Source organism: Pogona vitticeps, chromosome 1 (assembly GCF_051106095.1).
Source record: "Pogona vitticeps strain Pit_001003342236 chromosome 1, PviZW2.1, whole genome shotgun sequence".
Taxonomy (NCBI): domain Eukaryota; kingdom Metazoa; phylum Chordata; class Lepidosauria; order Squamata; family Agamidae; genus Pogona; species Pogona vitticeps.
This window is the reverse complement of record NC_135783.1, coordinates 54,752,560-54,775,358: the sequence shown is the minus strand read 5'-3', so window position 1 is coordinate 54,775,358 and position 22,799 is coordinate 54,752,560. Positions and strand designations below refer to the sequence as shown.

Here is a 22,799-nt window from a genome sequence, read left to right as displayed (position 1 = left end):
GTAAAAACAATTCTGGAGTTAGTGGAACATTACAAAGCAGTATTTTTGTAACAGAGTATATACTGCTATCCAATACTGTTTCGCTACTCGGCACATCCACCACATATGGTAAAAGCTTCCCTCTTATGCTTCACACTTCCAACAACCATTTGACACCTCTGTATAAATCTATGACATTTTTTTCGGACAATTTTTTATGCCACCTATTAAACATCTTATATATGTTTTCCTTGAAATTTGCCGATTTTGTTAGCTTTGTTATTTTTCCATATTTGCAACCATTGATCAATATCAATATTATGTCCTATATTTTGTGCCCACCTAATCATACATTTTTACCATCTCATTTTGCATTTTAGTTTCAAGCAAATAATCATACATTTTTAAAATTACTTTATCATTTGAGCCCAGCAGAAGTTTATCGAATATCGTTTGTTCTGTGTAAAAGCCTTCTATTTTATCTTTTCTATACCTAGATTCCACTTGTGCTCTGAACCACCAGTCTAGATATATGTTTTGCATTTCTAACTCTTCCTTGGACCTTAACTCACAATCATTTTTAATAGATCTTGATATCTTAAAAAGTTTTGCTTCTGTCATGAGGTTAGGTTGTGTAAAGGCCTCTATGGGTGATACCCAGCCTGGTGTTTTTTGGTAAATCTACTGGATGATCTTTTTCAAGGTCCCTAGTAGGGCTCTTCTTATCAAATGCGAGTTGAAACTTTTCTGCTGTTTTCCTTATCATACCATAAAAAGCATGCCAACCTAAATATAAATCATGTCCTTCCAACTTGAGTAGTCCATCATTATCTAAAGTTATCCATTCCTTTATCCAGACTAATACATAGTACACAGAGTCTACTAGTTGATCTATAATACAATACCCTATCTGGTTGACCAAAACCTGCTCTTTGTTTGGCATCTTGCATTGCTTTGATTTTAATTCTTGGTTTTTTACCTTGCCACACAAATCTCATGATTATCTTGTTAAGTTCTTGAAAAAATGACTGTTTTAATATTATGAAATTTGTCTGAAATAAAAATAAAATTTTAGGTACAACATTCATTTTGATGGTTGCTATTCTTCCCAGCAATGATAGCTGTAATTTTTCCCATCTCTCCAAGCGAATCTTTATCTCTTTAATCAACTTCATATACAGTGGTGCCTCGCTTAGCGATTGCCTCATTTAACGATGTATTCGCTTAGCGATTAGGTTTTTGGAGTGATTTTGCACTCCGTTTAGCGATGTTCCCTATGGAGGAATTTCGCATAGCGATGTTCAGGACCCTGCCTCGCTTAGCGATGACAGTTTAGGTCCCCTGTTTCGCTTAGCAATTTTCCATTTTCACTATTTTTAAAGTGTCTTAAAATGTTCAAAAACTGTTTTAAATGCTTGCAATCGTTAGTGCACTTTGTAAAACCTTTGCAAACTTAATTTGGCTTTGTTCTGAGTCTTCGTTAATTTTTGGTGAATTCCCCCCCCCCCCATTGGAATGCATTGAACTGTAGGTTTGACAGCTGTAGGTTTTCCCATAGCAATGTTTTTTTGGAACCAATTAACATCGTTAAGCAAGGCACCACTGTAATTGTCTTTGACTAATGTACTCGTTTTCTTTGTGATTTGGATCCCTAAATATCTGACTCTCTTCTCTTCTTGAAAATTAGTCCTTTATATTAATTTCTGTCGTTCTTGGTCTCTCATATTTTTAACAAGTATTTTTTTTCTTTTGGTTTATTTTCATTCCTGCCATATCACCAAAATTCATCAGCATCTCCATCAGGTCTTCAATACAGGCTATTGGATGCTCCGGTATAATAACTAGATCATCTGCAAAAGCTTGGAGCTTAAAAGTATGACCTCTTACTTTCAGTCCTTTTATTTCCTTTTTATCTCTAATTTGCTCAGTTAATATTTCTAGAGTAAGAATGAATAGTAATGGAAAGAATGGGCACCCCTGTCTTGTACCTTTTTGTATTTGTATTTCTTTTGTCAGCTCTCCATTGATTCTAACTTTTGCCTTTTGCTGGTTATAGATTGCTTTAATTAATTTCAAAAAACTTTCTCCAACTTGTAGCACTTCCAATTGGTGTAGCATAAAATTCCAATTCAAATTATCAAAAGCTTTCTCTGCATACAAGAATATCATAGCCATTTGCTTTTCCGGGTGAGCTTCATAGTATTCCAAAGTATTTAAGATTATCCTTAAATTATTTTTCATCTGCCTTTTTGGAAGGAAGCCTGATTGGTCTTGATGTATTGTCTGTATTAAGATTGAAGGTAAGCAGGTGGAGGTACGTTGAGGCCAATGGCTCAAAAGGAGGTCTAGTTAGCTGACGGAGGACAAGGGTTAAAGACAATTGTGGAGAAGGTGGATGAACATCCAGGTAAGCATGTGATAAACGCTTGAGAAAATGGTTGTTGTAGGTTTTTTGGGCTCTTTGGCCATGTTCTGAAGGTTGTTCTTCCTGACGCCAGGAAGAATAACCTTCAGAAAATGGCCAAAGAGCCCAAAAAACCCACAACAACCATTAGATCCTGGCAGTGAAAGCCTTCGCGAATATCTTGAGAAAATGTTTGAGCATGGGGTGCCTAAGAAAACGCGCCGCTGGAGAGGTCGGTGGTTGGTAAGAGACGATTGCCAAGAAGTAAACTCTCAGAGAAGAAAAGGAAAGGCCTGTGGATTTCAGATGTAAAGAAAGTGTAGAACTGTGGAAACAGATGGGCTGATGGGACGTAGGGAAGCTGCTGCAGTGAAGGATCGAAATCTCTTCCATTTATATAGATATGCTTTTCTGATTGAAGGTTTTCGTGCTTGACGGACGATATCCATCAAGGAGGCAGAATCCTCCACGCTGCCAGGTGAAGAACAGGTAGGTCTAGATGAAGTATCTGGGAGTTGTTCTGCATTAGGAGGTGTGGCTGATAGGGGAGGTGATAAATCTCTGATGACAGATTGTGGACAACTGGAAACCAAGGTTCTCGTAGCCACCATGGGGCTATAACAATGGTGTCCAGTTTGTACTGTAGTAGATGGATGACTACTTTGTGAAGGAGTGGAAAAGGTGGGAACAGATATAAGAGAGTCCTGGAACAACGGCCAATGAATGCATGTCCCTGGGAGTGTTTGCAGATTCCAGCATGGGAGCAATAGCGTTTGCACTTCCGCGTTTTTCATGAGGCGAAGAGATCCAGAGTTGGCGTGCCCCACTTGTAATTTCCACTCATGAGGTTGGGAGCTGGCACGACTGAGGAGGTCCATCAGATTGCTGTCCTGGCCTGCAATATGTAAAGGTGTTAGGCAGATGTGACGTGAGAGGCACCATTCCCAGAGATCTATTTCCAAATAGAGGAGGCATGGGGAGTGGGTGCCACCTTGTTTGAGGATGTAGTACATGGCTATAGTATTGTCAGTGGCAATTTGTACCATTTTGCCAATAAGGATGGTCCTGAAAGCTTTGCATGCTCTTACGACCGCCAGAAGTTCCAGCTCGTCTATGTGGAGGGAATGTTCTCTGCGGGACCAGTTGGCATGGATTCTGAGAGAGCCACAATATGCTCCCCAGCCTGTGAGGCTGGCATCAGTCATGACCAGTATTTGAGGACAAGGTTGTTGGAATGGACGTCCTACTGAAAGGTTTGGAATGAAACCCCACCATTGGAGTTGGGAGGCGAGTTCGGGGGTGACTCTCAGTAGAGTGTGAGGAGAGTCCGTTAGTGGGTCGAAGAGGGTGAGAAACCACAATTGTAGCAACCTCATTTTTAGATATATATGTGTACAACTGAGGTCATGGAGGTCATGGTGCCTAGGTGTCATGAGTGCGCCCGAAGATCTGGACCCAGAAGGGTTAATTGTGGCTGAGGAGAATGTGGAGAGATTGGAAACAGCTGAGCAGCCTCCAGGTTCTCCCTCCACAGCAGACAGGCTTCGGGGCAGGCTTCGGAAAAGACTCAGGGAAAGAAGAGCAGAGGATCGCTCTAAAGCTTTCCACAGGGACCTGCGTTCACCTAGCCCTGAGAATAGAGAGTGTTCCAACAGCTCAGGGAGCTGCTTTAGGATAAAACAAGCTTCAGCGAAGCAAGAAACTTCGTGGAAGCAAGGAGTCAACATCTTGGCTGGCATCCACGTCTCTTGTTCCTGAACTCTGGACCTTGACCCTGGACTTGCACTGGTATTGAACTTTGGACCTTGGCCCTGGACTACGTACTCTGAACTTTGGACTCTGACTCTGTATCTGACCCTGGACTTTGACTTTGGACTGCACTCTGTAAGTTTGTTTTGGAACTCTGGTTTGCATTCTTGGTATCTCTGACCCTGGACTGGTTTACTGGACTTCGGCTATTGTAACCCCTGGGAACGTGACACTAGGACACATTGCACCAGCAGGGCGGGTACCAGAGCACTGGGGATAAAGTTGTGCAGCAAAGAGATGAGGCTTTGTTGTTTGTCGAGGGGAAGGAATGCGCGGGTTCAGATAGAGTCTATGCGTGTTCTGATGTACTGAATGACCCTTGTAGGGCTCATTTTGGATTTTTGCATGTTGACCATGAGACCAAGATGGTGAGGAGGGATAAGGTGAAACAAGTGTCTCTGCGAGCTTTGCGACAGGAGTGAGCTACCAAGAGCTAATCATCAATGTATGGGAAAATGACGGTGTTTTGTAGACTGAGGTAAGCAGCTACTGGGCCACACACTTTGTGAAGACTCTGGGAGCTGTTGCAAGGGAAGTCTTTTGAATTGATAGGCTCGAGACCCTAGTTGGAATCGAAGATACCACCTGTGGGATGGATAGATGGTGATGTGGAAGTATGTATGGAAGCGGTATCTTAGATCTATGACTGTGAACCAATCTTTTTTTCTGAGGGGTAGAACCGACTTGAGGGTTACCATGTGTGGTGATAACATAATGGTTGAGTTCTCTGAGGTCTAGGATTGGGCGAAGACCGCCGTCCTTTTTGGGGATGGTAAAATAGCGAGAGAAACGTTGTTGTGTTGTACCAGTTCTATGGCGTCTTTGAGAAGTAAATTTTTTAATTCTTCTTGCAGAGGTTGATACGGTGGTATAACAATGTGCTGTGGCAGAGGGAGCTGATGGAAATGGAAGCGGTATCCATTTCAGATAATAGAGTTTGTTCACTTTTAGTCAGAAGTAAAGTCCTACCAAATACAGTAGTAATTGCACTAAAACTATAGTCTTTCTTCTGGTCTTTTGCATGCTTATTAAGTACACATGAACGGATTTATGCCTATTTTACATGTGCATATGTAACTTTATTGCCATTTCTAAGAATGTGTACGGGAGCCAAACTCCTAATTCACACGAAACAAATGAAAGGATTGCAGGAAAAAAACACTGTATGCATCTATTCAGCCATAAATTTGGTGATCCTTTAAAAAAAAATCTGAGTGCTTGCTAGACATACTTACTTGCTACTGAAAAGTTGTTAAGAGGATATGGTAGATCCACATCTTGAGGCTTCTCCTTATATCCTATGAAAGAGCCATCTGTCTTCAACAGGAAGTATCTTGGCCTCCAATTTTTTATATATTCTCCTAAATAAGAAAAGAGTATTACTGCAATATGAAAGAAGTGGTGTAGTGCTTACCAGTTACATTCATATTTCATCTCTTCCTCAACAAGCTCAAGGTGACATACATGTGTCTTCTCCCCATTGCATTCTCACAAAAACCATGTAATATATGTTCTCATGAAATTAAAACAGACTTCCAATAACATTGATTTTAAATTTGTCCTTTTCCTCATTTTCGGGACTACTGTGATCTCCACTGAATCCTTAAGGTTGAAAACTTGTCCTCAGACCCTCCAAAATTCATCACTCCTGCTGTATTATTAAGCTTTTCCTGGAATTAAGATAAACACTTTTCAGACATTTCCCTCCTAAATTGTGCAGAACACAACCCTGCTTCCTCTACACAGCGAAGGTTTATAACAGAGATATTGTATCTTTTTAATAACAAATTGTTTTAATAACAAATTGTTATTTAAAATACATATACTACAAACACATAAAACTTACTAAATACATAAACACAAAATACAAGTGCACTCCTCTCCCTAGGGAGCATTGTATCTTACATATTTTACTTATAATCATAACTTATCTTCTCCTTTAGCCACTCCCAAAGTCATTCCAAAAATACATATATTCGTTGCCCGGTTTTTCCCTTTCCCTTTACACAATACAGCTTTTTAAAATTATCTCCATATTTCACTGAATCTATTAACCTTTATCTCTCCCTTTTTAAACTTAATTTCCAAAGTCAGTTTATCATTAACTGCTATATATGTCAGATTTCATTGCATCAGTCCTGCAGCTGGAAATCCCAATTCTTCTTCATATTCTTCGCTAAAAGCAATCGAGCTGCAGTTATCAAATTCATTTCTTTCTTTCTTTCTTTCTTTCTTTCTTTCTTTCTTTCTTTCTTTCTTTCTTTCTTTCTTTTTTTTTTTTAATTCACATCACAATTTTCTTTCATCAATAACAATACTGTTTTTGGAACCATTTCAATATTGATTTCCAACAATTCTCTGATCTCTTCAAATACTTTAACCCGTACTTTTTGTATAACTTCACAATTTCACTGCAAATGAAAATATGTCCTAGCTTCTTTGTTAGATTTCCATCATTTCCTATAATATTAAAAATCTATAATATTTAATTTTACCAGTGTTAACACCATCTCCATAATATTTTATAACCATTTTCTGTTATCCTAATTTACATATTTTAAAAAACCCTTTTATTCCAGATTTTTTTTCAAGTCATTTTCATCTATTTCCCCTATATCCATCTCCCACATGGTTTAACTCTTCTAACTGTTCTCCCTGATCCATCAAGATTCTATAAATTACTCATGTTCTTCCTTTCTCTTTTTTCTTATCTATTTCTTTTTCTAAATTCTTTATAATTTCTTCAAAATTAGTAAAATTTCTATCTCCTAGTTTTAATTTCTCACCCTCTATTAACCACTTCTCCAACTTTTAATCAATTTAGTTTTTCTTCACCAAAATTGGGTCTTACTTGTTCTTTAGTTTTAATTTTCTCTTTCCAATCTTCTCATTTGTATAATTTGTTTTCTTTTTAAGACAAGAGAGATCTTGTATCAACACAAGAATGTCAAATGTGGAAGGAAAAGGACTGAAGACCCCAGCTCCCTTCTATTTGGGCTGATAAATAAATAAATAAATGCTAGAAAAAGATTTAAAATAAATTTGGGGTATGATTGGTGAATGTGTGAAGCAGGCCATTAAAATCTAGTAATCTAGGTGTTATTAAGGTCACAGGAACATAAAATGGAAGATAAATTATAAATCCTATATTGTTGAATTTTCCTACAATTTAACACAGAAAAAAAATATTGTTTTCATGCTGCATCCACAGGATTGTACCAATGCTGACTGTCTACCAGCCAAAAAGAAACTACTAATGTAATGGATTCTCCTTCTCCTACACAGCACAAGTTAGAAGAGAGCTAAAGGAACCTATACTACAGATGTTTATTTTGAGATATTACTTCCACTAACAGCCACCTTGCACAGTATTTTTGCATAAGGCATGAACAATGGACAGATAGGCACTTAATGTAGTCCACTGGATGCTTTGCAACATACTTTTTTAAGAAGAGCAACAGTTTTCCCATTTAAGTTAAAATCAGTTGGCTGGATAGCTCAGTAGGTTGGAGTGCCTTAGTATAGAGCCAGGGGTTGGGAGCGTAATTCCTCACTGTGCATCCCAGGAGAAAAGTCTGTCTGTAACTTTGATCAAGGTGCATGGTCCCATAATACCACCAGGAGCCAAGTACGTTAAACCTAGAAAACCTTGGAGAGAATCATGAATAATTAATTAATTAATTACATTAGAATCCTAGATTAATTAGAACTGATTCAGATATGGACTTCCACTCATTTATGTAGCTGATGTCTATGTATAGCTCATGGGAGAACAATGGATAACTTGCTGCATCAAGGGCAAGAAGATAAAGAAAGAAATGGGGTAATTTTGTTTGAAATTCGGCCAAATTTAATCATTCACTGAAGATATCCTATCTCATTCCACCCTGCAAGCACTGGCTCTGCCCTATAAGTCATCATTTTGATTCTGACTCCACAACCACCAAAATTCTTATTTTGCTTCAATTTCTAGTTAAAAACAAAGTTTGTCCCATTAGGCTATGGTCTGTCCATACACATTAATATTTTCCCTGCTAAGAATATGTTGGATGTGACTGTTGTTACAATGCTCTATTTAATCCAGTTAATTAATTTTCTAAAAGATATTATGAGATATCCATTTTCTATTTGCATGCAGACTGGGAAAAATGACTTTTTTTTAAAAAAAAAACTTCTTTTCCTTTGCCACTGCAACTACAAAGTCACTCCCAAGCAGCAAAGGCATTAGGAATTAACTGATTTACTGAATGGAAACTCATCCACCTATTTGACAAGTTTGCCATTGCCAAAAACCACACTTTTGGAGGGACTCTGAGTAGCTAGCTGTCAGATGCTGAGCCTTGTACTGCAATTAAGTCGATGCACTCTTCTGATGTATGTAAAAGGTTCCTCTCTCCTACTGTTTAATAATCACAGGATCTCCAAAATACATAGACCTACCTCCTGCTCATTTATAAGCCAAAATGAGTCACTCTAGAACAGGGGTCTCAAACATGCGGCCCGGGGGCCATTTGCGGCCCCCCAGATGATAGCTTGTGGCCCTCCCTTGCCTGTCCCCCCAAAGCGCCCTCACATCCTCTGCTGTCAAGAGTTTTGAAAAAAGCCTTGCCTTGCTCGCCGGCTGTCTCCCAAGACAGCACCTCTTGCACCCTCCATCCAGAACTGCAGCCTGCCAGCCAGCCCACCTGTCTGTCGGCTAAGGAAACTCCTGGGCGGCTTCCTCGGGCTCTTGCTCCGCTTGGCAGAAAATCTGATGCGGCCCAGACTCACCCAGACTCAGCCTCTAGTGGCCCCCATGTGAATTGAGTTTCAAACCCCCTGCTCTAGAAGGAAAACACAATGCAAAGCCACTGCTACGCATATGTAATATGTATTATTTGTTGAAATTAGTTACACCAAGAGATAGCACATGGAACTTTGTTTTGTGTTCTTCACTTTTGCACTTACTACCAATAAAATGCACTCTTTTAATATTTTCTTATCCTTTTTTTTTTGGCTTTGGAGAATGTGGGGTTGTCTGTAAGCAAACATAGGTTTGCCACCAACTGCTTTGGAGAGTCAAGTATTCTTATCAAGAATCGACTGGAAATCACTTATGATCATTTATGATGCATATGAGTGGTCTCACTTGTGGACTGAAATTGACAACTGGTGATGTTCAGTCATTATACAGTGGTGCCTCAACTTACGACCATCCTGACATGCAAACATTTCAAGTTGCGACCAGCTCTGGCTGCAAAATTTTGCTTGGACTTGTGGCCAGAGCCTCGAGTTGCGATCCAAAGAGGCAGGGAAAAAAGGCGGGGAATTCAAATTAGAGGGCTAACCGTTGGTCGGTGAAGATCTTCTTTGTAGCTCTTTTGCCCCAATGATTAGAGTGTGTGCATCGGAGGAGGCTTGGGACTGCCTAGTTCTGAGCAAGTAGATTTACAGGGTTTTGCACGGTGGGTTTGGCCTGGGGGGGGTTATGTTTCTGTGCTGTGATTTTTTTTGTGTGTTTTGGTGTGTTTATTTTTTCAACCCCAGGACCTTCTGATGGGGCTTGCTGTGTTGTTTATTTTTGGGTTTTGTTTTGTTTTTAAAGCCCGAGTGCCTTCCGACAAGTCTACTGTGTGCTTTATTTTTGGTTGTTGTTTTTTTAAGCCCCAGCACCTTCCAACGGGGCTGCTGTGTGCTTTATTTATTTATGTATTTATTTATGTATTATTATTATTATTATTATTATTATTATTATTATTATTATTATTATTATTATTATTATTATTATTATTATTATTATTATTATTGGTGTGTTGTTGTTTTGGCCGGAACACATTAATCGCGTTCCAATGCATTTCAATGGGAAAAAGTGTTTCGACTTACCACCATTTCGAGTTACGTCCATCTCCTGGAACGGATTATGGTCGTAAGTCGAGGCACCACTGTATCCTCTGGGTCTGGCAGTAGTTTGCTTCTGGGTATCTCTTGCCTGGTTAATTTGTTCTTTAACCACATTATATGGGTGTCTAGGGAGCACTCAGGGTTGATTTCCTTTAGAATTGATAGGTTTGTTCTCCTTGCAGTCCAGGGGACTCTCAAGAGCCTCCTCCAACACCACAATTCAAAAGCATCAATTCTTCGGCGGTCTGCTTTCTTTATGGTCCAGCTCTCACTTCCATACATCACGACAGGAAAAAACATAGCTTGGACTATGCGGACTTTTGTTGGCAAGGTGATGTCTCTGCTTTTTAATACGCTATCGAGGTTTGTCATCACTTTCCTCCCAAGAAACAGGCATCTTTTAATTTCAGGGCTGCTGTCACCATCTGCAGTGATCATGGAGCCCAACAAAGTGAAATCTGTCACTGCCTCCATATCTTCCCCTTCTATTTGACAGGAGGTGATGGGACCAGTGGCCATGATCTTAGTTTTTTTGATGTTGAGCTTCAGACCGTTTTTTGCACTATCCTCTTTCACCCTCATTACAAGGTTCCTTAATTCCTCCTCACTTTCTGCCATCAGAGTGGTATCATCTGCATATCAGAGGTTGTTGATATTTCTTCCGGCAATCTTAATTCCAGATTGGGATTCATCCAGTCCAGCCTTCCGCATGATGTATTCTGCATATAAGTTAAATAAGCAGGGGGACAATATACAGCCTTGTCGTACTCCTTTCCCAATTTTGAACAAATCAATTGTTCCATATCCAGTTCTAACTATTGCTTCCTGTCCCACATATAGGTTTCTCAGGAGGTAGATAAGGTGATCAGGCAGTCCCATTTCTTTAAGGACTTGTCATAGTTTGCTGTGGTCCACACAGTCCAAGGCTTTTGCATAGTCAATGAAGCAGAAGTAGATGTTTTTCTGGAACTCTCTGGCTTTCTCCATAATCCAGGGCATGTTAGCAATTTGGTCTCTAGTTCCTCTGCCTCTTCGGAATCCAGCTTGTACTTCTGGGAGTTCTCGGTCCACATACTGCTGAAGCCTACCTTGCAGGATTTTGAGCATAACCTTGCTACCGTGGGAAATGAGTGCAATTGTACGGTAGTTGGAGCATTCTTTGGCACTGCCCTTCTTTGGGATTGGGATGTAGACTGATCGTTTCCAGTCCTCTGGCCACTGCTGAGTTTTCCAAATTTGCTGGCATATTGAATATAGCACTTTAACAGCGTCATCTTTTAAAATTTTAAATAGTTCCACTGGGATGCCATCACCTCCACTGGCCTTGTTGTTAGACAAGCTTTCTAAGGCCCACTTGACTTCACTCTCCAGGATGTCTGGCTCTAGGTCAGCAACCACATTATCTGGGTTGTCTGGGATATCCACATCTTTCTGGTATAGTTCCTCTGTGTATTCTTGCCACTTCTTCTTGATGTCTTCTGCTTCTGTGAGGTCCCTCCCATTTTTGTCCTTTTTCATGTTCATCTTTGCACAAAAGGTTCCTTTAATATCTCCAATTTTCCTGAACAGATCTCTGGTTTTTCCTTTTCTGTTATTTTCCTCTATTTCTTTGCATTGCTCATTTAAGAAGGCCCTCTTCTCTTTCCTTGCTATTCTTTGGAAGTCTGCATTCAATTTTCTGTAACTTTCCTTATCTCCCTTGCATTTTGTTTCCCTTCTCTTCTCTGATATTTGTAAGGCCTCGTTGGACAGCCGACAGCCACTTTGCTTTCTTGCATTTCCTTTTCTTTGGGATGGTTTTTGTTGCTGCCTCCTGTACAATGTTATGAGCCTCTATATAAAGCTCTTCAGGCACTCTGTCCACCAAATCGAGTTCCTTAAATCTGTTCTTCACTTCCACTGTGTATTCATAAGGGATTTGGTTTAGATTATACCTGACTAGCCCAGTAGTTTTTCCTACTCTCTTCAGTTTAAGCTTGAATTTTGCTATGAGAAGCTGATGATCAGAGCCACAATCAGCTCCAGGTCTTGTTCTCGCTGACTGTATAGAGCTTCCCCATCTTTGGCTGCAGAGAATATAGTCAATCTGCTTACGGTATTGCCCATCTGGTGATTTCCATGTGTAGAGTTGCCTCTTGTGTTGTTGGAAAAGAGTGTTTGTGATGACCAGCTTGTTCTCTTGACAAAACTCTATTAGCCTTTGCCCTGCTTCGTTCTGAACTCCAAGGCCAAACCTACCTGTTGTTCCTTTTATCTCTTGACACCCTTCTTCAGCATTCCAGTCCTCTAGAATGAGAAGAACATCTTTCTTTCATGTCAGTTCTAGAAGCTGTTGTAAGTCTTCACAGAATTGGTCAATTTCAGTCTTCTCAGCACTGGTGGTTGGTGCATAAACTTGGATTATTGTGATGTTGAAAGGTCTGCCTTGGATTCGTATTGACATCTCCACTATGACCTGTCCGTCTTGGGTTTCCCTGCACGGCATAGCCCATAGCTTCACTGAGTTACTCAAGCCCCTTCGCCACGACAAGGCAGCAATAGGCCTACTCTATTTGCAGCTTACTTTAAAATAGCAAGTCACAATTAGAATAGCACCACTTCAATCAATGGAATTATGAAGCAGCTGACTCACCAAAAACCCATTTATTTAGTGGTTCTACTCTAAGTGTGACGTATTATGCAAAGCAACAAGATTTTCAGTCTACATTTGGGTATGTGTGGCCAAGGCTATGCATCTTTAGCCCCATTTGAAGCAAAAAAAAGTCTGTGCCAAGTCAAGACACAACTACCATTAGTGTCTTTTTTCCTATAGTACTATATGTTATAGTACTACCAAAACAAAACCCAATAGGGATAATGAAGTTACGGATGATTTCCATACACAAACAAAAATTGTATATCAGAATATTATTATGTATATCAGTATATCAAATTATTATTGCACTCGTTAAGTCAGAAGAGCTAGCATCTTTTAAATACATCTGGACATACACAATTTCCTTTTTATGTATCTATAAATTAAAACTGCTTGCATCTGCATCAACTTGGATACCACATTCTAAACCCAGACTGAGATGGATGCAGGAAAGACATAATCTGATCCTACTGTGGATGATTTTAGTATATACAACAAAATGACACAGATAAGCATCTTAGAGAGCTGAGGTCTGCCACCTGTTATAGATCCTTATCCATCTTGACTACTAAAGTCTCCACTATCGGATTTAGAAACAACCAGTGATTTTCTTAGCGAAAGAATGGTCCCTACTATCCGTAAGGAGGCAGTGCTTAAGCACCTTCTGATAAGATAGTGCAGCCTGCAATAACGATCATCATGCATGTAATCTTCTATTTGGAGCAAAGTTTTGAAGCAGTAGGGAGTAGAGATGAGGATATTTTTATTCATATGTGCATCGAAATATCCCCACACAGCTGGACTTAAGGGTCTGGCCCCTGGGGCTGGACCATCCACTCACATGTCTGGCACCAGCAGCAGCCTCATTCATCCTTCCAATCACTCCCACAGCTCCGCTCTCTTCCCACTCGGCCAGCCACTCCAGGCAGGAGGAGGGAGGACGAGTCTCCCTGCATGGCGGCCGAGTGGCCAGCCAAGCAGGAAGAGATCGGGGCTCCGAGAGTGATTGGAAGGATGAGTGAAGCCACCATTAGATGCATGAGTGGGACGCTGCAGCCCCAGGGGCCAGGCCCTCGTTAAGTCTACAAATACCCCCATCTCTAGTAGGGAGCTCTTACATGCACAAATTTTGGTAGAATGATTATCTGCATCTGTTCCAATCTGAATTAAAGCCTGTTTCTGAGACACAAAAAGCCTGAGACATATCCACTTAGTGGATGACTTGCACTGAGAAATGGACAGAGTATGGTTTTATGAGTTCTTCTGTACAGTACAGCATGTTTCATCTAGGCTCTGGGTATTAAATAGAAACATGTCTTGTCGTGTATGAAATCTGAGTGTACATAAATGACAAAAAAAGCTTTTAAACTATCAGGGCCCACTTATGTAACAAAAAAGACAGAAAACAAACAAACAAATGTGGCATCTTAAAGATTAAAAAATGTATTTCAGTGTAAGCTTTTATGAATTGCAATCCACTTCCTCATACACGGAGCACAATCTTTGAATAGGGCCCAAACATTAAATGTGTAGTAAGAAGAGGTGCCCAGATGTTTCTAAGTTCTGAGGAAAGTAAAATGGGAACGGCAGGTTAATCACCTGTAATTCTTTGAGTGGACCTCAGTGATTCACATTGTGGTGATCTGCGCCTCTTTGGAACATTCTAGAGCTTCTGGGGTAGCAAAAAACACATTTGAATAGACCCCTCCCCCTCAGTATAAGTACGTTGGTGCCAAGACTCTCCCTACAGTTGTATCAACTGCCACAAGGGAAAAAAATATTGCATGGCATGACAGAGAAAAGATCAGGTGGGATGTGTGAATCACAGAGGTCCACTTGAAGAACTACAATTACAGGTGAGTAACCTCCTATTCTTGTTCATGGCCTCTGTGAATCACACTGTGGGTGACTAGCAAGTTGTCTTACCTGGAGGCAGGGTGTCATGACAAGGCAGAAGCCAAAACAGCACCTTCGAATGCCGCATCAGACTTCTGTTGAACATCTATTCCAGTGGTGTCCAACCTTAGCCCTCCAGATGTTCATGGACTTCAACTCCCAGAAATCCTGGCCAGCAGAGGTGGTGGTGAAGGCTTCTTGGAGTTGAAGTCCAAGAACATCTGGAGGGCCAAGGTTGGACACCACTGATCAAGGCTATAAGACTAGATGTGGTATCAGACTCACAGAAGATAGATGTACGAGGGTCTTCAATGCAGCGGTTGAAAGAAACTGAAGGGAGAGTCCTGGCGCCAAGGTACTTATACTGAGGAGGGTCTATTCTAATATGGCTTTTGCTACCGCAGAAGCTCTAGAATATTCTGAAGAGGCTCTGCACAGGTGCGGATCACCCACAGTGTGATTCACAGAGGCCACAAAGAAGAACTGACTTGATATGCTACGTTTTTTATCTTCTATGAGGAATGGTTAAAGTAAAGTACTAATGGGAACAAAATGAAAAAACAACTGATTTCAGTTGTGAACAATAGTTTTATGTTCTAATTCACTATGTTTTAAATATGTCAAACTCCTATAAGTTAATTCTGCAAATAAAATCCCCTACCAGAGACACCAAGGCATACTATATTTGTTTTATTAAGATATATGTAAAATACAGAATTATTGGAATTCAATATCATGGCTTCTCAAAAAGAAGCCACAGCTATCATGCAGACAAAAGCAAGATTTTCAAACACAGAGGTAACAAAAAATATTTTTAAAATATTTTATAGATTTACAGTATTTTGTAATCCAGGTATGAATACAACATAACTTTACTAAGATTCTTGGCATGAATTATTAATAATACAATACATGAAAGAAAGAAAGAAAGAAAGAAAGAAAGAAAGAAAGAAAGAAAGAAAGAAAGAAAGAAAGAAAGAAAGAAAGAAAGAAAGAAAGAGGTAAATGAAAATTAAATGACAGAAATCAAACGGAATATTTTTAAACACACACATACACAAAGATGGTTTGAAAATAAAACATCCTACCTTTAAAGGGTTCAAAAGTATTTATCATAAAACTGAACTTGCTTACCTTGGCCCTCTGAGGGCAGTATTACCTAAGATTAGATACTAAAATAGCATCACACTATTAAAATAATATTTAACCCAACAATGATTGCCAATCCCCCAGAAAATGATTTCTTACAAACCTTTCTTAGCAAATTTATTATGTACTGTAATGGAATTTCATATTTCATACGAAATTTTAAAAATCAACAAGCTTCCATACTTTTTAAAATTACATTGAATTTAAAACAAAGGAAAACAAATGTTTGAGTGGAATTGAAGATATTCATCTGCTTGCTACATACATATTCAAAACAACTGCTTAATATACAAACTGCTGGGTAGTTCCGTAGTATATATCTAAAGAGCCAGATATTGGGAATGCAGTTCCTCACTGTGCCTCCCTGATAGGGGCTAGATGATGATCCACAGGGTTCTTCCCAGCATTTCAGTTTTCAGATTATTATTATATATTTAAAATTCTGGATCAAGTTGAAATCTAACAACAAATTTCTGATATGAACGATTATCAGTGGTAAGAATTAAATAAATGTCGAAGTAAGCAAAGCTGAAAATGAAATATTCTACCAGGTAACTACTACTACTACTACTATTACTACTACTATCACTACTACTACTACTAAATAGGAACAGAACTTTTCATGAGTAGGAAGAACACTAAAATAACTCCCCAGGCATCACACAAATGGTGGGTTTCACTTTTTCCTGAGCCATATGCAAAACCATAACAAACTACTGGACTTTCACATTAGTACCCATACCTATGAAAAACGAATGATAAATCTCTAGATTTAGTTAAACTGCTACAACATGTTAAACTGCTACAACACAAACAAGCCAATGTTCTTCTCTCCTGATACAATAACCACACCATTTTAATAAATGATGGTTTTGTGAGGAGGGCTCTTTTTCACAAAGCATAATCCCTAAGGTATTGCAGGAATTGCAAGAAGTTCCAAATTCCATAAAATTACCCACTGGTAGGAAATTCATTTTTCCAATTGTCAAAATCTTTCCCAAAAGAAATTAGTTCATTGAATTTACAAACCTCATCAAATGTACTTCAATAACTGTACTACCAAATTTGAACTCCTTAGAAAAGTAGAGTACAGTGGTGCCTCGCTTAACGAGCGCACCGTTTAACGAAGAATCCGTATAGCGATCCCTTTTTGGGGATCGCTATACGGATCAGCCCCAATCGCCGCACTCGCTTTGTGACGATTGGGGCCTCCGGCGGCCATTTTGGAGCCGCCGATCAGCTGATCGGCGGCTCCAAAATGGCCACCGGATGACCCGAAATGGCCCCTATCAGTGTTTTCGCGCCCTCCCCTTGCTTACGGAGGTCGCGAAAACGCTGCGGGGGGGCATTTCGGGCCATCCGGCGGCCATCCGGAGGGCGCGAAAACACTGATAGGGGCCATTTCGGGTCATCTGGCGGCCATTTTGGAGCCGCCGATCAGCTGATCGGCGGCTCCAAAATGGCCGCCGGAGCGAAAACATCGCTGGAGGGGTAAGTTTCCGCGCTTATTGGAACGCATTAAACTAAGTTTAATGCGTTCCAATAGGCTTTGCTTACCCACACAGCGATGTTTTCGTATAGCGAAGGTTAATCCGGAACAGATTAACCTCGCTATACGGGGCACCACTGTATTTACATTGCATACATAAGGTTGTATGAGTAGTCTCTTCTTGGCATCTACCAACAGGGCAGCCATATAGAATGATTTCCTATGTTCCCAAGTACACTGAAATCAGCTTGACCAAAAGCAATGATGTTCACAAGCAATCTCTGTAATAGACTTTTAGTGGAGGTAAGTTGGCATGGCTGCGCATTCATCTCACTAGACACAGGAGATCTATTCATACAATTGTTTTGATTGTTTTTAAAACTGCAGATAACTGCACACATAAAATACCCTTTCTCCTTCCATGAAGACTGTTTTGCATATAAGAATGCCCTGTTCCTGAGCTGCCTTTCCCCATCAGTTGCCTTTCTAATGCATGAGTGAGCTGGGTATTTATTTATTATTACAGTGGTGCCTCGACTTATAACCGTCCCGACATATAACCATTTTGAGTTGCGACAAGCTCCAGCTGCAAAATTTTGCTTGGACTTGCAACCAGAGCTTCGAGTTGTGATCAAAAGAGGCAGCGGGGAAAAGGCAGGGAATTCAAATTAGAGGGCTAATCGTTGGTTGGTGAAGAGCTTCTTTATAGCTCTTTCACCCCAACGGTTAGAGTGTGTGCGTTGGAGGAGGCTTGGGACTGCCTGGTGCTGCATTCTGGTTCTGAGTAAGTACATTTACGGGGTCTTGCAGGGTGAGTTTGGGCTGGGGGGTTATGTTTCTGTGCTGTGGTTTTTTTGTGTTTTGGTATGTTTATTTTTTTCAGTCCCAGCACCTTCCGATGGGGCTTGCTGTGTGCTCTATTTTTGGTTTCTTTGTTTTTTTAAAGCCCCTTCCAATGGGGCTTGCTGTGTGGTTTGTTTCTTTGTTTGTTTGTTTCTGGAACAGATTAATCGCGTTACAATGCATTGCAATGGGGCATGGTGCTTCGACTTACGACCATTTCAAGTTACGTCCATCTTCTGGAACGGATTGTGGTCATAAGTCGAGGCAGCAATGTATTTATTTATTTAACTTCTATGCTGCCCACACTACTCAAAGTCTCTGGGTGGCTTACAACAATTTAAATACAGTAAAAAGTTAAAAAGATAAAACAGTTAAAATACAATTAAAAATACAGTGCTCTAAAAGTTGCCATTAGGACCCACAGTTGATATTATTTCAATTAAAAACCTTCTGGAACTGGAAGGTTTTGACCTGGCGTCAAAATGTCATTAACGTCAACCCCAGACAAATCTGACTCAGGATAGCGTTCCATAGTCTGGGGGCAGCTGCCAAAAAGGCCCTCTGTCTACAAGTCATCCCTCTTACCTTCTTGAGGTATTGCTCTTCCAGGAGTGCCTCCTGGCTAGATTTTAATTGCTGGGTAGGTTCATATGGAAGGAGGCGGTCCTTCAAGTATCCAGGGCCCAAGCTGTTTAGAGATTTATACTTCAAAACAAGCACTTTGAATTGGGCCCGGGCAGCGACTGACAGCCAATGTAATTTAAACAGAATCAGTCTGATGTGTTCCCTAGCAGCCCCACCACTCACCATCTGTGCAGCTCGATTATGAACCAGTTCCAGTTGCCAGACTGTCTTCAAAGGCACTCCCACCGTACAGTGCATTGCAGTAATCTATATGGGATGTTACCAGTGCATGTGTAACTGTCATGAGACTCTGCTCGTCCAGGTAGGGCCGTAGCTGGTATAATTTCCGCAGCTGAAGGAAGGCACCTCTGGCTACCAAGCCCACCTGGGCTTCCAAAGTTACCCCAGGGTCCAGGAGCACCCCAAGGCTGTGGATCCTGTCCCTTAAGGGGAGTGCAACCCCATTCAGGATAGGAAAAGGGCCCTCTAGCCACCCACTAACAGCAATTCCATCTTGTCTGGATTGAATTTCAATTTATTAACCCTCATCCAGTCCATTATCAGGTTGAGACACAAGTTCAGCACAGAAACCGCCTCACCTGGATTGGTGGAAAACAAGATGTAGAGCTGAGTGTCGTCAACATATTGCTGACTCCTCAGCCCAAACCTCCTGATGACCTCTCCCAGTGGTTTCATGTAGATGTTAAACAGCACGGGGGACAGTATCGAACCCTGAGAAACCCCAACTCCCAACCCAGCCAGCCTATCCAGAAGGACACCATGGTTGACGGTGTCGAAAGCCACTGAGAGGTCCGGGACTATCAAGAGGGTCGCACTCCTTCTGTCTCTCTCCCAGTAAATGTCATTGTACAGGGTGACCAAGGCAGTCTCCGTACCAAAGCCCAGTGTGAAACCCAACTGAAATGGATCCAGAAAATCCATTTCATTCAGCAGTGCCTGGAATTGCCCAGCCACAACTCGCTCCAACACCTTGCCCAAATAAGGGGGATTCACCACTGGTCGGTAGTTAACCACCAACCCTGGGTCCAGGTTAGGCTTTTTTAACCAGTGGCTGAATTACCACCTCTTTCAAGGTGGTAGGGACTACTCCCTCTCTCAAAGAGGCATTCACAGCCTCCTGGACCCAGGTGCGAAACCCCCCCCCCGGCAGATCTTCCAGTGAGCCACGATGGGCAAGGGTCAAGCGGAGTGGTGGTAGAATGGACAGATCGAAGCACCCTGTCCACATCCTCAGGTCTCAACAATTGAAACTCATCCATTAATATTTGACCTAAGCACGGCGCACTGGACACATTCTCTGATTCTGCAGTAATGGTGGAGTCCAACCCACTGCAAATCTGAGTGATTTTCCCCTCAAAATGAGTAAGCTGATGAGCAGTCTGGAACCTCCACTGTATTTCCCGGTTGAACAAGATCCCGGATCACCCAAAACAGCTCTGCTGGATGACATTCTGACAAAGCAATATGGATGGTGAAATAATTGCCGTTTCGCCAGCCGTATTGCCATGAAATAGGCCCAATAATCGGTTCTAAGTTGTGTTTGATCAGACTCCCAGTGGGATTTCCTCCACCAATGCTCCAGCTGTCTTCTCCCCCGCCTGAAAGGATCCCTTGAGAGACACTGGAGGAGGAGATTCGGCACCGGTGGCAGTAGTCAATGGGCAGCTGCGAGAGGCAGCCGAGCGTGGCTGCTCCTTTGCATCCGCCTCCTTCAGTGTATAAGATGACCCTCAATTTTTCCTCTAATGATTTTAGGAAAAAGTGTTGTTTTATACATGGAAAAATATGGTAGTTTTTTATGTAAATACATTTTCTGATAAAATGAGCACTTTAATATCTAATTTTAATTAAAGCAAAAACTGTAAGGTAGCTCAAAAATATACATAATGAAAGTGCACTCTTTTTTGTCAGAGACAAAATACATTTCACTATCTTAAATGCTCTCTGTGCTAGACCTGCCTGAATTATACCAACTATTTTAAATGTAAAATTAATCTTGATTCAGCTTTTTCTTTGAAGAAACCAATTCCGATCCATTTTTCCTTCTGTATTTATAAATATTTCACTATTATTGTATGACTATGCTGTGCTCAATTGGTCACCAAACATTCCTGTATTTACAACCAATTCATATAAATCAGTCTTGAGTACTTATATTTGATCACACAAGATAGGCATTTTTCAAAGCTATATAACATATGGTCTGGTCAAAGTGATCCAGGGTATTAATATTCATTATATCTTTTTACAATGTTTGACCAGTTTTGGTTTATATATGAAAAAATCCCAAACCTCTTTAGTGCCTGAAGGAGTAAAAGTTTTTGAATGATTAATTCTACCAAATCTGAACTGCCCAAACCCCTCTGTGTCTCAAAAAAATAAACTCAAGCCCTCAGACTTTGACATAACTTTAGTATACAAAATTACAGTCAACATAGCAAATGCAATAAATCTCACGTATTTGCACCAACTACTGTAAAAAGCAAACATCTGATTAAAAGATTCTTCTCCAGGCTAAGTGGGCTGCAGTCCACAAATGCTTATGCTAAATAAAAATATGTTCATCTTTGGTATTTTATATCTTTGCTATATCAACAAAAGTTGTTATATGTTAACATGTTTTTGTCTACTAACCTCTCAATGAAAAATACAGAGAACAAGAGAGAGAAAAAATCATCAAAGCCAACACTAATAACTAATAAACTAGCAAAAACCAACAGCAAGTTAAAATATCAAAACAAGCCATTTAGTTTATTAAAACCACAGTGAGAAAGAACTGCTCCCTCAAAAGTGGCAGTACCAGTAGTCAGCACTGTCTCCCCTTAAAGAGTCTATGCTATAATCCAGAATGCTTTCTCTCATGTCCAACCAGGGTAATTTAGGCAATACAGGAATATAGAGGAAAGCTCTCCTAGAAAAACAGAGCTTTCAGCCAGCTTCATACCAACAAAAAACCTCAAGTTGCAGTTAAGGAAATAGGTGTTAACATTAACACCAACATATGCATTGCTGAAATATTAACTGCCATACACAGAGACATCATTAAAAATGCATTCACTAAGCAGCATCTTAACTCTAAGTTGATGCTGTACCTTACCCCTGTAACGGAGGACCACCCAGAGTTCCATCCTCTTCCCCATGTGCTCCTATTATTACTTCCACCCTCCATGTCTTATAGGAGCCTCAATTTCAGGCATACAGAGATCAACCCCATATGCAGCTTTCCTAGTAGCGCTTTCTTATGCTCTGTTTAGTAAATTCAATGTCCAGGGCTTGAAAAATGCACTCATCCACTCATCTGTGACGAGTGAAAAATGCTGCTCGACGAGTCACAGCTCCCTCCCTGCCTGCCTCCTTCCCCTCCACCCCCCTATCTCTCTAATCCTGCAGTCCTCCCCTCCCCCTCCCATTGCAAAAGGAAAACTGCCCTCTTCTCGTGAGAAGAAAGTTCGAGCGGCACATACAGATATAGCTCTGCAGGAGAATGTAGAGTAGTCCCATGCAGGAGAATATGGAGATTCCCTGCTCCCAATTTCAACCGAACGAGGACACATACTGGGGTGGGAGGGAACCATGGCTCCTTAAGAGGCCAGGCACTTTTGCTTTCAGTTTTATTTTTTCTGGAGACATTCAAAAGAAAGGCATTCAAAATACAAGCTTCATGACACCACAGGCATGCAGGTAATAAAGCAACCCAAGTCTGAGGGTATAAATGAATGATTCCCAATCCCAATAAATTGCAAGGCTATAGTCCGGTCATGCCGACTGGTGAAATTTTTGACTTGACTGGTGAGACATTCCAAAATTTTTCAAGCCCTTTCAATGTCCCTCTCCGTGGTTGTGTGTACCACCTTATTCATCACTACCAGCACAGCAATTACGACAGCACTGGAGATATGACTCAGTCATTATTTAATCATCCCCAGATGTTTCATTATACGTAGTTATGTTCCTTGGCTATTACCTTCAGTGTACTATCCAATATAAGTAATATGGATCTCCTAAAAAAATAATCAAAGAATCAATATATATATTCACTGTCCACAAAAAAAAAAGAAAGGTTACTTACC

The 22,799-nt window shown here is 40.6% G+C and overlaps 1 protein-coding gene across 8 annotated transcripts in view; it reads right to left on the bottom strand.

The window, feature by feature from the left end:
* The window catches only part of AKT3 (AKT serine/threonine kinase 3), a 287,165-nt gene that overhangs the window by 144,109 nt on the left and 120,257 nt on the right, over positions 1-22,799 (bottom strand). For 4 of the 8 annotated variants that reach the window (XM_078383109.1, XM_072993019.2, XM_020787673.3 and 1 more), the window contains one exon: positions 5,428-5,553. The exons of 3 other annotated variants lie outside the window; for them this stretch is intronic. Coding sequence is in view for 3 of the 5 variants with exons in the window: in XM_072993019.2 (XP_072849120.1) it covers positions 5,428-5,553 (126 nt within the window). In the remaining 2 variants the exon portion in view is untranslated. Of the gene's footprint in view, positions 1-5,427; positions 5,554-22,799 lie in introns of those variants that run through there. One more of the 8 variants, XM_078383110.1, reaches the window with a different exon arrangement.